Here is a 16,403-nt window from a genome sequence, read left to right on the forward strand (position 1 = left end):
AGGATTCACACGGCGGCTGATCTTCGGATCATCTGTCTCTCCGCCGGAGTAATGATGAACTGCTCGGTGCTCGCGGTGAATCAGAATGCTAATTATCGATAGTTAACATAATAAAACATCATGATACATTACCACGTGATATATTATAGACAGTAGGGGAAGAGCCTCTGACAGATTTTGCAGTGGGATGGGGGGGAGGGGGGCGGTGCCAGTCATAAAGTTTATTAAATGAATCCTGGTACTCCAATCTCATGACCAGGGCCATAACTAGCTATGGGCAACCAGTGCCACCACACAGATCTGTTTGGGTGGCACTGCCACTGACTCACGGCCCCTGTATCAGACAAGCAGGGTGCCTGGAATGTCACCCTGCAGCCAGAATCAGAGTGTCCTCTGAACGCACCAAATGGCAGAATGCAGCCATTACAGCCCCCAGGAACATCATGAGGATGATCAGGGCAGACTTTTGTTCTGATTGCTGGCGGCCCGCCCCCCCTGGCATGACATCATGCGCTGTGGGGGCGTGGCCGGGACCGCGCTGCTCATGACCTAGCAGAAGGTGGCTGTGAGGGGGTGTGTACGAGGGAGGTACATGTGTTTCTGTCATTTATCTAGCACAGTCTATGAAATGACAGCTATAAGCGGTTGTTTTGGGCATCTTCTCCACTCTATCTCTCTCCAAGGCTTGGTACATCTCCCCTGTCACCGTCACTAAAGCTTCTGGGACTCTATTCGGCCACCAGCTGTTCCCTTACACTTTCCCAACTACATTTGCGCACAATTGGTGCTCATCCCTGTCAGTGTCGGAACTCCCGGAGACAATGGAGTCATTTGCTGCGCTATATAAGAAACTGTTAATAAATAATAAATAAATAAATTTGCCACCTGGCTCCACTGTCACCTGGGCACTGCTGAGGAGGAGCTGCATGGAGAAGGAGCGTCGCTGATCGGCGCTCCTTCTCTCCACTTTCCCCCCCCGTCATGATGTCACTCCCATAGCTCCGAGGAGCGGAGTTGAAGGTAAGTTTTTTGGGGGTTTTTTGTATATGTGTGTGCGCGCACTCACGCGTGGGGAGGGCACAATACTGGGGGCACTGCAGGGGGCTTAATAGTGGGGGCATTACAGGGGGAACAATACTGGGGGAACAATACTGGGGGCTTAATACTGGGGGCACTACAGGGGGGTTAATACTGGGGGCATTACAGGGGGATTAATACTGGGGGCATTACTGGGGGCACTACAGGGGGCTTAATACTGGGGGCACTACAGGGAGCTTAATACTGGGGGCACTAAATGGGGCTTAATACTGGGGGCACTACAGGGGGCTTAATACTGGGGGCATTACTGGGGGCACTACAGGGGGCTCAATACTGGGGGCACTACAAGGGGCTTAATACTGGGGGCATTACAGGGGGCTTAATACTAGGGCAGTACTACTGGGGGCACTACAGGGGCCTTACTATTGGGGGCACTACAGGGGCCTTACTACTGGAGGTACTGCATAGGGGAAACACTACTGAGGGCACTGCATAGGGGGACAATTACTGGGGGCATTGTATAAAAGGGACTGCATAGGGGGGCAGCAAAAGCTGGGGGGGGGGTAAATTTTAATTTGGGAGGGGGGGCACCAAAATTTATCTTGCCTCTGGGCATCTGCGATGAAGTTACGCCAGTGTACTGGGGGCACTATTGGAGGCACTACAGGGGCCATTACTGCTGGGGGCACTTCAAGGGGCATTACTACTGGGGGCTCTACAAGGGCATTACAATTGGGGGCACTACAGGGACCCTTACTACTGGGGGCACTACTACAGGGGGCATTACTTTTAGAGGCATTATTACCTGGGGCATTACTACAAGGGGCACTATTACTACTGGGGGCACTGCATAGGGGGACCACTACTGGGGGCACTGTATAAGGGGCACTGCATAGGGGGACCACAACTGGGGGCACTGTATATGGGGAACTGCATAGGGAGGCCACTACTGAGGGCACTGTATATGGGGCAGTACTGCTGGCACTGCATAGGGGGACCACTACTGGGGGGACTGTATTTGGAGCACTACTGGGGGCACTGCATGGGGGACCACTACTGGAGGTACTGCATAGGGGGACCACTACTGGAGGCACTGCATAGGGGGACCATTACTGGGGGGCACTACATAGGTGGGCACTGCATAAGGGGACCATTACTGGGGGCACTGAGGGCACTGCATAGGGGGATCACTACTGGGCACACTGTATGAAAGGAACTGCATAGGGGGGCGGTGGCAGCTGGGGCTGGCATAGGTGCTGGGGGGGTTGGTAAATTTTAATTTGATGGGTCAGGGGGGCCACCATCTTGCCTTCGGGCACCTGGGATGAAGTTACGCCACTGATCCCTGTCATAGTGATGTTTTGCCTTGCACTTCCCTAATTTGTGCTGACAGTGTGTACGGACCAACATATGTATTCAGACAGAATGTAAGAACAGTGTAAGGCACATCATTTTCTTTAGTTACCCTGGGCACCAGTTATGTCTCTGCGCAGTGGTAAGGTTCCATCTCAATGTAGCTCTGCCATCCAGCCTGTTGAAATTTGAAGGGCTGCAAACAGCAGCAGAACAGCATGTGTGTATGTCAGGGGGCAGTGAGGCAGGTTGAGCGGTGAAGTCCACCACCTCTAAAACTACTTTAAGCTCTGATTATTCTAACTGGGTACCTACCTGGGAGTGATGGGGGACCACCAAACTCATGTGTACTAAGCCCCATGATTTATTGCCGGACCTGCCCCCAGATAGAGCATTAAGAGGGGGAAGTGGATAGTAATCTAGGGATGTGCACAAACCCCTGTCTTTTGGTTTTGGTTTTAGATCTGTATCTCCTTCAAGGTTTTGGATCTGCATTTGGTTTTAGCAAACCACCGTTGAGTGTTTTGGTTTTTCGATCTATATTTTTTCTAAAAATTCATAAAAACAGCTGAATTCACATAATTTGGGCCTGTTTTTGTTCCTATAGTATTATTAACCTCAATAACATTTATTTCCAGTCATTTTCAGTCAATTTTGACCACCTCACATCTCACAATATTGATTTCATCCAGTTTAGGCCAAAAGGTTGCATCGAGCAAGCTGGCTGAATAAGTGACAGCAGTGGGCGGCACTAACATGTGGCAGTTCAGTTTCCAACATGGCACAGAGTGGCACTGCAGTGGCAGACAGGATGGCAGTTTAATAACCAATAAAATTAAAAATGTCAGGCAGCAATGCCCCATACAGCATATAATGCAATGAAAAGAGGTGCAAGATGGAATTGTCCTTGTTCCCTTCCACCCACTATTATATTGTATATAGGACATGCACAGTTTAACAAACCAATCTCCTCAGCAAAAGGGACTGCCAATTGTGGCTGAAGCAATTGGTTTGTTTGGGCCCCCACAAAACAAGCTACCAATGGGCAGCTGGCATTGCTGGCAATGATCTCTCCATGCACAAACTGGCTTTACAGAGGCAAGAGGTTGTCACCATCATCATCCGATTCCTCACCCTCATCAGTGTGTATATCATCTTCACACAATATTAATTTAGCCCCGCTGGAATCCACCATTACAGCCTCAGGTGCCTCTGTCATTTTTGGATATAATTGGTGGTAAATGTCTTCCTCATGAAATTTGTAGTTCATTTTGATGAACATCATTTTTTCCACATTTTGAGGAAGTCACCTCCTATGCCGATCGCTGACAAGGTTCCCGGCTGTGCTGAAAACTCTTTCTGAGTACACACTGGAGGGTGGGCAGCTCAAATAAAGCAAAGCCAGTTTGTGCAAGGGACTCCAAATTGCCTTTTTTTTCCTGCCAGTAGTGAAACAGACTGTCTGACATGCCTATTTGGATGCTATCATTAAAATAATCCTCAACCATTCTTTGATGGAGTTATGGTAGAGGTCTCATTAATTGTAGGCAATTCTTTTAGAGCCAACTATATGTCAAAACTTGGTTGTGTTGACTTGGTTGTGTATGCATCATCAACAGCTCATTGCATCTCTCCAGATCTGTGTTCGCTGGGAAGAAAGACACGACGTATGACTTAAACCTAGGATCCAGCACGGTCGCTGAAATGTATTGATCCGATTGTAAGATCCTGACAACCCTTGGATCCTGGCAAAGTGAATAAAGGACTTGATCTACAAGTCCAACATGTTTAGCGGAATCACTTTGTTTCATCTCCTCCTTCAGTTTCTCAAGCTGCTTTTCCAACAATCTAAGTAGAGGAATTACCTGACTCAGGCTGCAGTGTCAGAACTCACTTCACAGGTGACTACTTCGAAGGGTTTCAGCACTTTGCACATCAAAGAATGTATTTTCCACTGAACTTGAGTAAGGTACATTCCACCTCCTCTTCCTATATCATAGTTCGTTGTGTAGCTTTGGATGGCTTTTTGCTGTTCCTCCATCTGCTGAAGCATATAAAGGGTGGAGTTCCACCTTGTAACTCCCTCTTGCTTCAGCTGGTGACAGGGCAAATTCAAAATTTCTTGCAGGTGCTGCAATCTTCTACATGCGCCTGCTGAATGTTGAAAATGCCCAGAAATTTTGCGGGCCACAGAGAGCATCTCCTGCACAGACCTGTCATTATTAAAAAATGTTTGCACCACCAAGTTGATTGTGTTAGCGAAACAAGACGTGTTGGAATTCACCCAGCTATAATGCTCTCACAATATTGGTGGCGTTGTCAGGAATCACAAATCCCGAGGAGAGTCCAAGTGGGGTAAGCCATTTTGTAATAACTTCCCTCTTAGTGAAACCGGTGATACACAGAGTAGCCTGCCTTTGAATGAGCTGCTGTTTCTTAGATGCTGTTGGTACCGCTGAAGTCAATACACCCACCCATTGGGCTGTTACAGTCATGTAATCTTGCGTTTGCCCTGGTCCACTTGTCCACATATCTGTGGTTACGTGGACAGTGGGTACAATGGCATTTTGGAGGACACTAATGAAGTTTTTTTTTAATGTTCCTCTACAGGCTGGGAATTAGTTTGCTAGTGAAATGGAACCTAGATGGGATTTAGTAGCGGGGACACAGGACCTCAATTAACTGTCTAAACCCACTGCACTAATGGCAGATATCGGATGCACATCTTATTCAAGCATAGATGTTATGGTGTCAGTGATCCGCTGTGCAACTGGGTGATTGCTGTCATACTTGCTCCACCTTGCAAAGGATTGTTTAACAGGCAATTGTTTTTTTTCAACTAATACTAGTAGTCTTCCTGGTCCCCTTCTGTGATGAAGATCCACTCTGAGCAGGAGCAGCAACAGCTCAAGGATTCTTCTAAGGAATCCAGGGTAGGGGAGGACTGAGTTAGCCTTATCAAATTGGATGCAGGACTAGTTCTGATCATGATTGAGGATATTGTTGATGAAGGTGTTGATGGTGAAGATGCCAGGTGCTTGGATCTAGCAGAGAGAAGGGATGCTGGACTGCTTGTTGTTACTTTTTTAGCCAAAGTTTCTGATTTTTGCAAACACTTTGGATAGATGCGCTGTAGATGATGTAACAGGGAGGAGGTTCCTAGATGGTTAAGGTCCCTACCTCTACTTACTCTGGCATGACAATGTGTACAGATGACTTGGCAATTGTTGTCTGGATTTGGGTAGAAATGATTCCACACATAAGAAGTGGATTTTTCTTATTTTATACCCAGGCATGACAATGGGCTATTCCTTATCATGGGCAACAACTGTTTCTACTGGGGCCTAATTTACACAACCAACATCCTCATCATCAGCATCCTTATTAGCATTAGCTACACAAATATCCTCTTTATCCTGGTGCACTTCCACACAAGCATCCTCAATTTCTATGTCAGCATATTGACTTGTGCTGCTCATCCTTACATTTGCAGAGGACGCACAAGTGGTGGAAGGAGGCTCCTCTTTGAGTACAGTTTTGGAATGGTCAGGCTCACACATGGCACCCACCAACACAAGTAGACTCTCCTCAGGGATTTGTGACATTTTTGAGCACACTGTTGGTTCCTGTGCCTTAACGATTTAATTTTTTTTTAAACATCTACAGTCAGAAGGGCTTGCATCATCATAAGAGGCAGATCCACCAGTCATAAATAAATTCCAAGGCCTTAGCCTTTCCTTGCCACTTCATGTGTCGAAAGGCATATTACCAATTTTATGTCTTTCTGCAGCTAACTTTCCCTTTGATGGTTTTTTTTTTACCCTTGTAAAATATTGCTTCTTATAATTTAGATGCCCTAACTTAAGCCCTGTATGCTTTAGTAGTTGACATAGATGGACAAGTAAAGTCATGACTGGTGGCACTGGCAGCAGCTACAGCACTGGTATCTGGTTCCTGTTCTCCATATCCACAATCACGAATGAAGTAGGGTACAGCACACATGTCCGTTTGTACTAATTTTAAATATTACACTGCAGAATCAATGACCTACAGTGTCATAATATTCTTTATGAATAATACACTGCGTTTCCACTTACAGTGTCACAATATTCTTTATGAATACACTGTGCTACCACTTAGTGTCACAATATTTTTATGAATAATACACTGTGCTACCACTTACAGTGTCACAATATATATTATGAATACACTGGGCTACCACTTACAGTGTCACAATACATGTATATTACACTGCGGTTCCATTTACAGCATCACAACTCACAATACGTGTATGAATATTATACTGCGCTATGACTTATATATTACACTGCGGTCTGACCGGCAGCGTCACAGTAAAAATAAAAACAATAATATAGTACACTGGGGTATAGCACAAAAAAAAAAAATTTTTTAAATGATATTATTAGCATTTATTTTTTTTTTTACACTGTGCACCCTTGGACGAACAAAGCACACCTGGATGGACACAGCAGTCCCTGTCCTGGTTTGATACAGCAGACTCTGCCCCTGGATGGACATCACAGACACAGCAACCCCTGGATGGACACAGCACCCCTCTGCTTACTACACTCTCCACCGCTGGAGTGAAATGGCGCCGTTGACCTGGTATCTTTTTGTATCCAAAGCCCCCGAGAATCCAACAGCGGAAGGATGACATTTTGGGATCCAAGTTAGGCGGGAAAACCCGTGCCGGACTCAGATCCCGGCCCGGATCGCGAAGTTCGGGTGGGTCCGGTTCTCTGAGAACTGAATCCACTCATGCTTACTAATTACTACCCAGGCCTCTTGGAGGGTCCCGGGCAGCTGCTGATGTGGACAAATGTCCCCCTTTGCAGTGCGTCTTGCAGCTTCCTGGTGTTGTGCAAAGTATTTAACGTCATTTCTTACAAAGGGGACGTGGCCACAACTTCCGGTTTTGCCCAACACCCTTTCAGTACCTGGTCCTCCAGTCACTAAAACATAAAATAGAATTCCCCCTGGTTACTAGCTCTTGCTTGAGTCGGTGGAATAGCAATTTGAACTGTTCTTGCAGCTGCTGAATGCCAAAAATGTCCTGAAATTTTACAGGCTACAACCAGCATCACCTGTCATTTGTTTAAAAAAAAACTAAGCCACTAAGTTTATTAGGTGTGCAACACATGGTACGTGTTCAAATTCACCCAGGTGTAATGCTTGTATAACGTTACTTGCGTTATTGGAAATGACAAATTCTGAGGGGGGTATTTAGTGGGGTAAGCCATTTGGCTATCACATTCCTGAGTGTTTACAACCGGTTGACACCTGTATGTCTCTTAGTGATGCCGGTGATACAGAGGGGAGCCAGCCTGTGACCTAGCCGGCATTGTGTGTTAGACACTGCTGCTGATGAAGGTGATACACCCACCCGGTGGCCTGTCACACTCATGTAATCTTTCATCTGACCAGTACCGCTCATCCACATATCTGTAGATAAGTGGATACTAGGCACGATGGCATTTAATGAATGTCCCGGTATAGGCGAGGAATCGTTCTGGTAAAATGGAATTTGGTATCGAGGACACAGGACCTCAACTGTATAAAACCAGATGGCGGCTATTGGACGCAGATCTAAAACTAGCATAGGCTTCCTGGCTTCAGTGATCCGCTGTGTAACTGGATGGCAGCTTTCATACTTACTTCCTCTTGCAAAGGATTGTTTCAGTCAATTGTAGTTTGAAACTACTAGTCTTCTGTGTCCCCTTTTGTGATGAGGATCCAGTCCCAGCGCACAAGGACTATTCTGGGGAATCCTGGATAGGGGAGGACTAAATGTCCTGGAAATGTAAGCAGGACGACTACTTCTGATTATTGAGAAGATCGATGATCCTGGGCTGCTAGGTTCCTATATGGTTAGTGTCCCTACCCTCTACTTATTTTGGCCTCAAACTGCTTGACAAATGGCATTTTTTGGGGTCAAAATAACACCACACAAAAGGTGGCTTTTTTGGTCTGAATGCCAGGCATGACAATGCAGGGGCATTTCTAGAGAGGAGGTGGGCCCGTGTGCAGTCTCTATCACAGCACCGCACATAGACATGGGCACTAGAGTGTGCCCAGAGTCTATAGCACATGTGCAGGTCACCGGGAAAAAGGCCATGGCAGCCATTTTCCCTGTACTGCACATACGACGGGAAAATGGCCATGGGGGTCATTTTCCAGCAGTGTGCGTTTTTTTTTTTAAAGTGCTGACACCGGCACCAATGTGGGACTCCAGAGAGGTAAGTATAATATGGGTGTTAGGTCCAGGGGGGCCCACACTGCATTATAAATATGCCCCTGTAACAATGGCCTTATCAAAAGGCAAGAACTGCTGCCACTGGTGACTGACTAAAGCCAGGCACACACCAGAACACCATGCATCTCAGCCAACAGGATGATACATCTGGATTGGTTAGTGTGTAAGACCGCACAATATACCTTTCCATCCTGCTTGTGGTCATCAGCTCTGTCATCCCATCTCATAGGCAGCACACCAGATTGGACAAGAATGCTCGTAAACTCAATTGAGGGTATATACTAAGCAATATGGACACTATATGGTCCAGATATATCAGTTGATGTATACCCAGCCTTCCTTTGATACAAACATCCTCCTCCTGAATTTTATCAGCTTCATGTCCAATACATTAATCATCCTCAGTAGCATCAGATACAAATATCCTCCTTATCCTGTTGTGCTTCCACAGTAGCATCCTCAATTTCTATGACACCATCTGTACTTTCACAGCTACTCAGCCTCACATTTGCAGAAATGCACAATTACAATCTCAGAAATGTCACTTACACATAGCACTTTTGGACACCCTTACTCTCCTCAGGAATGCGTGATGTGTAAACAAGTTGTTCAGCCTTTTTTTGTGCACTGATTTGGCCTGTTAAAAAGGGCAACACCTCTAGACTCAGGAAGATGGTACATGTGAGGTTATAGAAGATGCCCGACTGTTGGCCCCAGTGTCAGAAATAAGCATTCTAGTGCACAAAAGAGCTGTAGCAGGACCCCCACTCAAAGAAAGCAATGGTCTGAGCCTTTGCCATACACCACATGCAGTGGCAAGGATACTGGCAATTTAAAATTAAGCAGTTTTCAGTTGTTAGAGGGGATTTTTCTTCAATTTTGTGAAGTTTAGATTACAGGTGCCCTTCTTTAAAACCTTCTTTCCCCTTGACCACCTTCAGTAAATGTACTATCATGACTGACAGCAGCCACAGCACTAGTACAGGGTTGGCAATTCTGCTCTTGGTGGTTTTATTTTGTACACCAGCCAATAATATTTATATACTCTTAATTGTTTTACACTGGAAGGGTAAACCTATGCAAAATGTTATTACAGTAACAGCTTTGTATAATTTAAGTAAAATATACACTGTCAAGTGTCTGCATGCACTTTGAGGAATAGGCATGCGAGTGCAGGTTCACTGAAGCAAAATATTCAACACAAGACAGTTTCTAACCTGTTTGTAGCACACACTGAAGTGACATGCACTGACAATAATTCCTTCAGTCACACTTCCCAGACACCTACCCCTGTCTCCAGATCTATTAAACTCAGCCTAAACTAATGCTAATTGCACCCAAAAAAAATATAAGTAAAAAAAAAAAAAGTATATAAATCCTCCAGCCCACAGTTCTACACCCTCCCATGTGTGAAATTGTGCCAAATCGCACAAAGCAGGGAACCCTCTTACGGAAAATTAAGAATGAAACCTATCCTGGAGCATGGTACAGGGAATTGTATTTAATACTAAAACCAACGGCCACTTCCTGCCTCCCAGAATTATGTTTGAAGTGTTACACAAGGTTATGCATTTGATAGTTATAGTATGGTGTAGCAGAATTGGTGTCAGTATTATTAACATGACACCCATTGGGTACAACTGCTTAAGGAACACAACTGACCAATTAACCCAATTTGTGGACCAACATTTCTTCAGGGATTATGAAGACTGGAAGTCAGTTCTCAAGTTGACAGTTGTTTAGGACAAACAATGGGCAGGCTGAAAGGTGACAACATATACCCAGGGTACACCATTTGTCTGACTCCAACACCTGCTGAGCCAACAGTTAGACTAAGAACATACTGTACACAAGGACGTTCATGCATTTGTTTAACCCCTTCAGCCTGAGCTTGTGGCCCAGACCTTTTACAGCTGGGATCCCAAGTGTCATTGTGACAAGGGACAGCAAAAGCCATGGTTCTCAGAATGCATTACATAAACAGGCAGGGGAGCTATAGAAAGATCCACTGTAAAGAGGTCCTTGTCAGTCGCAAAGGCCCATAACATGTTATACCAGGTTTATAGGATACATGAGGACAAAGATGCAGAAATAGATCCTGAAGATTTTTTTATTTCTTTACAGCTTCTTGGTGAGAGAATCTCCTTATGACACATTTTCCAACCACCACTAGACCAACAGCTACAACAGCCAGACTGACGGAGACAATGGCCACCAACACCCACAGTTCTAGAGGCCTGGATCCTGCTGTCGTTCTGGATGCCTGGCTAAGGGCTGCATCAGGGGCTGGGTTAGACTCTGCTCCAATCACCAGAAGAGGCCCGAGTGTGGCCAGTCCATGTTCCTCTGGATGAGCACCTGCAGGGGGAGAGGTTAGGCTTTAATACAAGCAGCCAGAACTTCCAGACAAAATGACATTTATCCGGTGTTATAAATGAGGTGTAAGGCACTGGTAAAGTGAATACATTTTCTTGGATCATTCACCATCTACTGTATGTGTGAAGATCCCCATAAGCCATTACCAAGATCCATGGTCATGTGGGGGACTTTGTTATTTCAGAACCAAGGCAGGTGACAACTGCTATTACATGTAGTGAGTGTAACAGGCTTTCAGTCACAGCTCACACAGATTTGGAAGAAACCCCCAACCAGGTGCAATGAGGTGAAGCCTCCCATAAATATCGACTATAAAGACTGAGGAACAAGGTAGGTGTGTGAAGACAAGTCACAAGCCCTTATTGACACCAGTGTCTGCATTATAGAAGGTGGCATTTACCAAGCCAAGACCTGGTATTGCCAGGCTTTCATATGCCCCAAATAGAAGGTAGGGTGTAAGATGGCAGTGCAGTGCCTGGTAACATCTGAGGAACTCACCAACATCTCTCTTCCCCATTCCTCTTGGTCTTCCTTGCACAACGCCCCATCTGCTCTGACCAGCAGGGGCAGCACAGTTCCCAGTGTCACAGCATTGGCAGACATTATTGGCGCCCTCCACAGCAGCCCAGCTAAGAGAAAAGGAGAAGTCAGCCATCTTACCCATTACACCAGTAACGTAACTCAGGGCACTACAGTGTCTCACCTTCTAGAGGCTTTGTTGTAGGAACAGGCTTTGTTCAATGGATCCGGGGTCTGAGAGGCTGCAGCAGCTCTCAGGTAACAGGTGATATAGATCTAGGACAAGACAACATTTAGTTTTTAGGGGGAGGGACACAGGAGTGCAGGGCTTCTGCTAGGACTGCATTGCCACAGTAGCTTAAAATAAAAACCATTAAGTGCTGCAGTAGTCTATTTTTTTTTTTAAATGGAAGGATCCTTCGTTACCCATTCTATTGCATGAACAGCCCAATGGGTCCATAGTAACCAGAAGCAGTCATAGCAGTAGTTACCATTTTGCCTTTAGCTTTTCACCAGGACAGGGCTTTCTCTGAAGCCAAGTCCCAATGCATGAAGATCGATAGATGCAAGAGAATTGCTTAAAGTTTTGATAGTATTGCTTAAAATTGTAAAATGTGGTATGCAATGAATATGCCCCTAGATGTTTATACTCTGTACACCCTTAGTTGCCTCAGAATTGGCATCATGCCCCCACACTAGAAGGTTTAACCAGGAGAATGGACCAGTCCTTACCAGAGAGACATCTGTCCCAGTGAACCGGAAAGCATCAACCATGAACCGGAGCCGGCTTAGCTGGGTCCTTGGGGATGTGAAGGCGGAAGAGGAATCTTCTTGCTTACCGTCCACCAGACACCTGCACAACAGGACAGGTTTAGCAGAAAGTGGAGCCATGACCACAGCAGCTAGACAGTCACTGGTATAACATACCCATTGTAGGCAATGATGTCATAGTGAGGGTCAGACTGGACATCAGGAGACAGCGTGGCCACACATCTATCCACAAACAGCATCATAGGGACGTGGTTCTGAGTGTCCACAGAGGCCTCTATGTAGAACATGTCCCCCAGCTGGAAGACAGAGGAAGGTCTGGGAGCGCTCCAGTCATCTGTAAGGTAATCAGATGGTTAGAGACCAAACCAGACCCAGCACCATCACATAGCCACCACCTCACACCAGTCATCAGCTGCAAGGAGAAGGACAGCCTCTCTTCTGAGGACGCAGTGGAATGGAACGGAACCCATGTTGGCTTGATGGCCTCACTGCTCACATTACCATGTCTGCACAAAAATGATTGGGTGGGGGGGGGGGGGTGTCACATTTAACTTCAAAGGAATGGTCACAATTTTAAATTAATTTCTCATTAAACATGAAAATCCAAAAAAGTATGACAATAGCGAATGGACTAGGTATAGTAACGCGACACAGAATTCTGAGTTTCCATCCCATTCTTTACTGAGTCATGAAACATAACTGATATACATGGGCTTTGATTCAGACCTGGGTTACCTACAATAACCCAGATATGACCACCAGTGACATAATACACAGCCTGGTACAGGGTATAGTAAGGAGGCCTTAATCTGAGAGTCTCCTTGTGCACAGAAGTATGGAAGTCATCTGGAGTCAGATCCCAATGTCACTGCCTCAGAGGGGAACACGTCAGTCACCAATACAGCATAATAACTGGTGCAGGGGGGAGATCACTACATTATACAGGATATAGGCTGGTGGTGTCCTAATCTGTAGGAAGCACAGACCCGATACTGGGGTCAGAGGAATCATTGGGTGGGTGGGGGACACAAAAAGGCAGAGCCTGTAATGTTGCACAGGAGCAGAGACCAAGGCTGAGAGTCACTAGTGTGGCAGCTCCCACTCAATAAGCTATAACCCTCCCTCTGACCCACACTCACCGGGGGTAGAAGCACTGGATGGGGACCACGGCAGAGTTAGTCCTGGTAATGGGGACACTGCTGGAGGGCTTTGGGTTGTAGGACAGACTGGTTATGTAGATCAGAAAGTCTGCAGTCATCTGAGGACATGAAGAGTAATATTATCCATTTATTACACAGACACCAAGTACTACATGCAGATCAGTTATCCTCCCTGACTGATAATACAAGTTGTGTCACTGTAATGTGTGTATATATCTACATTATGTTCCAGGTCACTCCTGCATAATAAATACTGCAAGTGGGGGCTTTCAGCTTAGATGCAGAAATCATAATTTATTTCTTGGACAGTGCATCACCACTCCAGTCGTCAAGTACAAACAAACAGATCATGTTTTCTGGATTTCTTTACAATGCATAGACAAGTATCCATTTTGCTGAGTCACCAATTATCCCTCCTGTTTCCACAGACAGAAATCCTGAAAACATGACCTGTAGGAGGACTGGAGTTGGGTAACATTACCAGCCTGCACCAGGGAATGTCACTAGTAGCACTGAAGGGAATCAGTTCTGTGAGGGTTTGAGAACCTGGATCACCAAGGTCAGGGTTACCCAGCTGTGGAGCAGGAGTCGTCCCTGCATACAGAAAGTGCTATTTAAATATATTTGAACACCTATTCACGCTGCAGTCAGAGCATGTAATGGTGGTTTATAGTGTAGAGCACTATGGACAGCAATACAGGTTAGGACGTTCGCTCATACATAATGTTACAGGAGATCTTTACATGCTGGTTAACTGGTACATTAGCAGGTCACATTGCATGGCAGCGTGTTATATACATTACACTAATTATGGACACAGCTGCTGTTTATTAGCTTATTAAGTGATCAGGTATACCAATTAGTGTCAGCTTTGGAACTAGGGATAGTCCCTATTTCTAGGTAGTGCAGTATATACAGCAAATAGACACCAAATATGTACATACATCATCCCATACTTCTGTATTATACACAGCTGCTCATGGTGTGTGAGGCAGCGACAATTTCAGTAATACAGAAGCTGCAGCCAGGAGAGACTACAGCCCTACAACATGCAGTACACTGACATGAGGCATAATCCCATAGCCACTAACCTGTACTATGTTCCCACACTCCTGGAGGCCAATCTCAAAGACCACACTGGTATCAGTGCTCTGGGAACCAGGTTTGCAGGACTGGGGTCCTAGGCTCAGATCTGAGGCCTTCACCAGTTTCCCATTCCCATACAGGTCTCTCATCACAGTCACCACCATTGTGTCCTCACCACACTGTACCCTGATAGGAGAGCTCTGGGGTGGTGCCAGCTGTCTAGACTGAGCAGCTCCCCCATCATACCTAACAGGGGACCCCCATCCTGACACAGGCTGAGCACCCCATCTAGGAGACTGCAGGCCAGACACAGGCTGAGCAGCCCCCACATGAGAGCCTCTAGGAGATCCCCCCACAGAGGGCTGGTAATGCCTCCACCAACTATCTGACTGGCGCCTAACCAAGACATGCTCCCCAGCACTGGCAAATCCTGATCCATAAACCAGCGCAACCACCAGCAGCCAACTCCACCTCACCCACATCCCCATTCTGCCTGCAGGACACACAGCACAAGGACAGGAGCGCAGGGAACAGCTCTTTATACCCCTCCCATCAGCTGCTAATACCCCCACCTGGGGCAGGTAATGATCTCACACTCACCTTGATTGTAAGCTTGTGAGCAGGGCCCTCTTACCTTTATGTCTGTCTCTTACAACCCAGTCTTGTTCTATTAATGTTGTATCAAATCTTAAAGTGCAGCGGAATATGCTGCGCTATATTTATTTTATTATTTATTTATTAACAGTTTCTTATATAGCGAAGCATATTCCGTTACGCTTTACAATTGGAATCATTAATAGAACAAAACTGGGTAATAACAGACAGATATATAGGTAGGAAGACCCAATCTATAGGGAAATAGGCATTGATACACAAGGATAGGTGCTATATTTTGCAGTTTGGTCAGGCCAGAATGCAGAGTTTCTTGGTGGGCTATATAATCCAGTCACACAGGAATGTCGGCCAAATGTCAGGAGGATGTGAGAGAAAGACAATGTGTGAGGTTATGTGTGGACTGTGAGAGGGGATGTAATTAGACATGGAAGCTATGAAGGTTATGTGGGCAGTTCTGGAACCTGATAAGCTTGTCTAAAGAGGCGAGTTTTCAGGGAACGCTTTAAGAATTGGAGACTAGATATAAGAAACTGTTAATAAATAAATAAAACTAAATTATGATGATACATAGATAGCGGAGGCTGATCTTCATATCATCTGTCTCTCCGCCGGAGTAATGATGAATTGCTCGGTGCTCATGGGGAATGAGAATGCTACATCAAGATACATTACCACATGATATATTATAGACAGTAGGGGAAGTGCCTCTGACAGGTTTTGCAATGGGATGGGGAGGGGGGGCGGTGCCAGTTATAAAGTTTATTGAAAGGGTCCTAGTACTCTGCAATAACTGCGCTCCGCACTACACAGTAACAAACACACCACCTCCGGCGCCCGGTACTACTGTACACTCGTACTCAGACTCTCATTGGCTGCTGCATCCACGGAGGGTGCCGGGCTGGTGCTCACTCATGGGCTCCGTCTTCCGGCTCCCACATGACGTCTTTCCCATAGTGCCGAGTGGGAGGACAGAAAAGTGGACGGTTGTGGGCACAGGAGCGGGGATTCAGGTAAGTATATTGTGTGTGTCTTGTGTTATATATGTAAGGGGCACTGTATAGGGTGGATCACTGCTTAGCGAACTGTATAAGCGGCACTACTGGGGGCACTGTATAAGGGGCACTACATAGGGGGGCCACTACTGGGGGCACTGCATAGGGTGGACCGCTACTGGGGGCACCGATAAGGGGCACTGCATGGGGGGACCACTA

At 46.1% G+C, this 16,403-nt stretch overlaps 1 protein-coding gene across 1 annotated transcript; it reads right to left on the minus strand.

The window, feature by feature from the left end:
* Positions 1-10,757: 10,757 nt before the first annotated feature.
* On the minus strand, positions 10,758-15,107 carry LOC148473775 (zona pellucida sperm-binding protein 3-like). The gene is made up of 8 exons (XM_088459494.1): positions 14,583-15,107; positions 13,471-13,589; positions 12,734-12,837; positions 12,488-12,665; positions 12,293-12,413; positions 11,745-11,836; positions 11,540-11,670; positions 10,758-11,023 (listed from the first exon to the last, which is right to left on the minus strand). The coding sequence occupies exons 1-8, from the start codon at positions 15,063-15,065 to the stop codon at positions 10,776-10,778; spliced, it is 1,476 nt and encodes a 491-aa protein (XP_088315620.1). The 5' UTR covers positions 15,066-15,107; the 3' UTR covers positions 10,758-10,775.
* Positions 15,108-16,403: the final 1,296 nt, after the last annotated feature.

Source organism: Taudactylus pleione, unplaced genomic scaffold, assembly GCF_031769625.1.
Source record: "Taudactylus pleione unplaced genomic scaffold, aTauple2 ptg000913l, whole genome shotgun sequence".
Lineage (NCBI taxonomy): Eukaryota > Metazoa > Chordata > Amphibia > Anura > Myobatrachidae > Taudactylus > Taudactylus pleione.

What these genes read in the sequence shown, in the direction of transcription:
- LOC148473775 (XM_088459494.1), bottom strand. Translation starts at nt 15,065, where the DNA reads ATGGGGATGTGGGTGAGGTGGAGTTGGCTGCTGGTGGTTGCGCTGGTT. An exon ending in ATCCAGTGCTTCTACCCCCG is followed by an intron (nt 12,838 to 13,470) that starts GTGAGTGTGGGT and finishes ATTTTTGTGCAG; the next exon opens with ACATGGTAATGTGAGCAGTG. An exon ending in AATGGGGAAGAGAGATGTTG is followed by an intron (nt 11,024 to 11,539) that starts GTGAGTTCCTCA and finishes CTCCCCCTGCAG; the next exon opens with GTGCTCATCCAGAGGAACAT.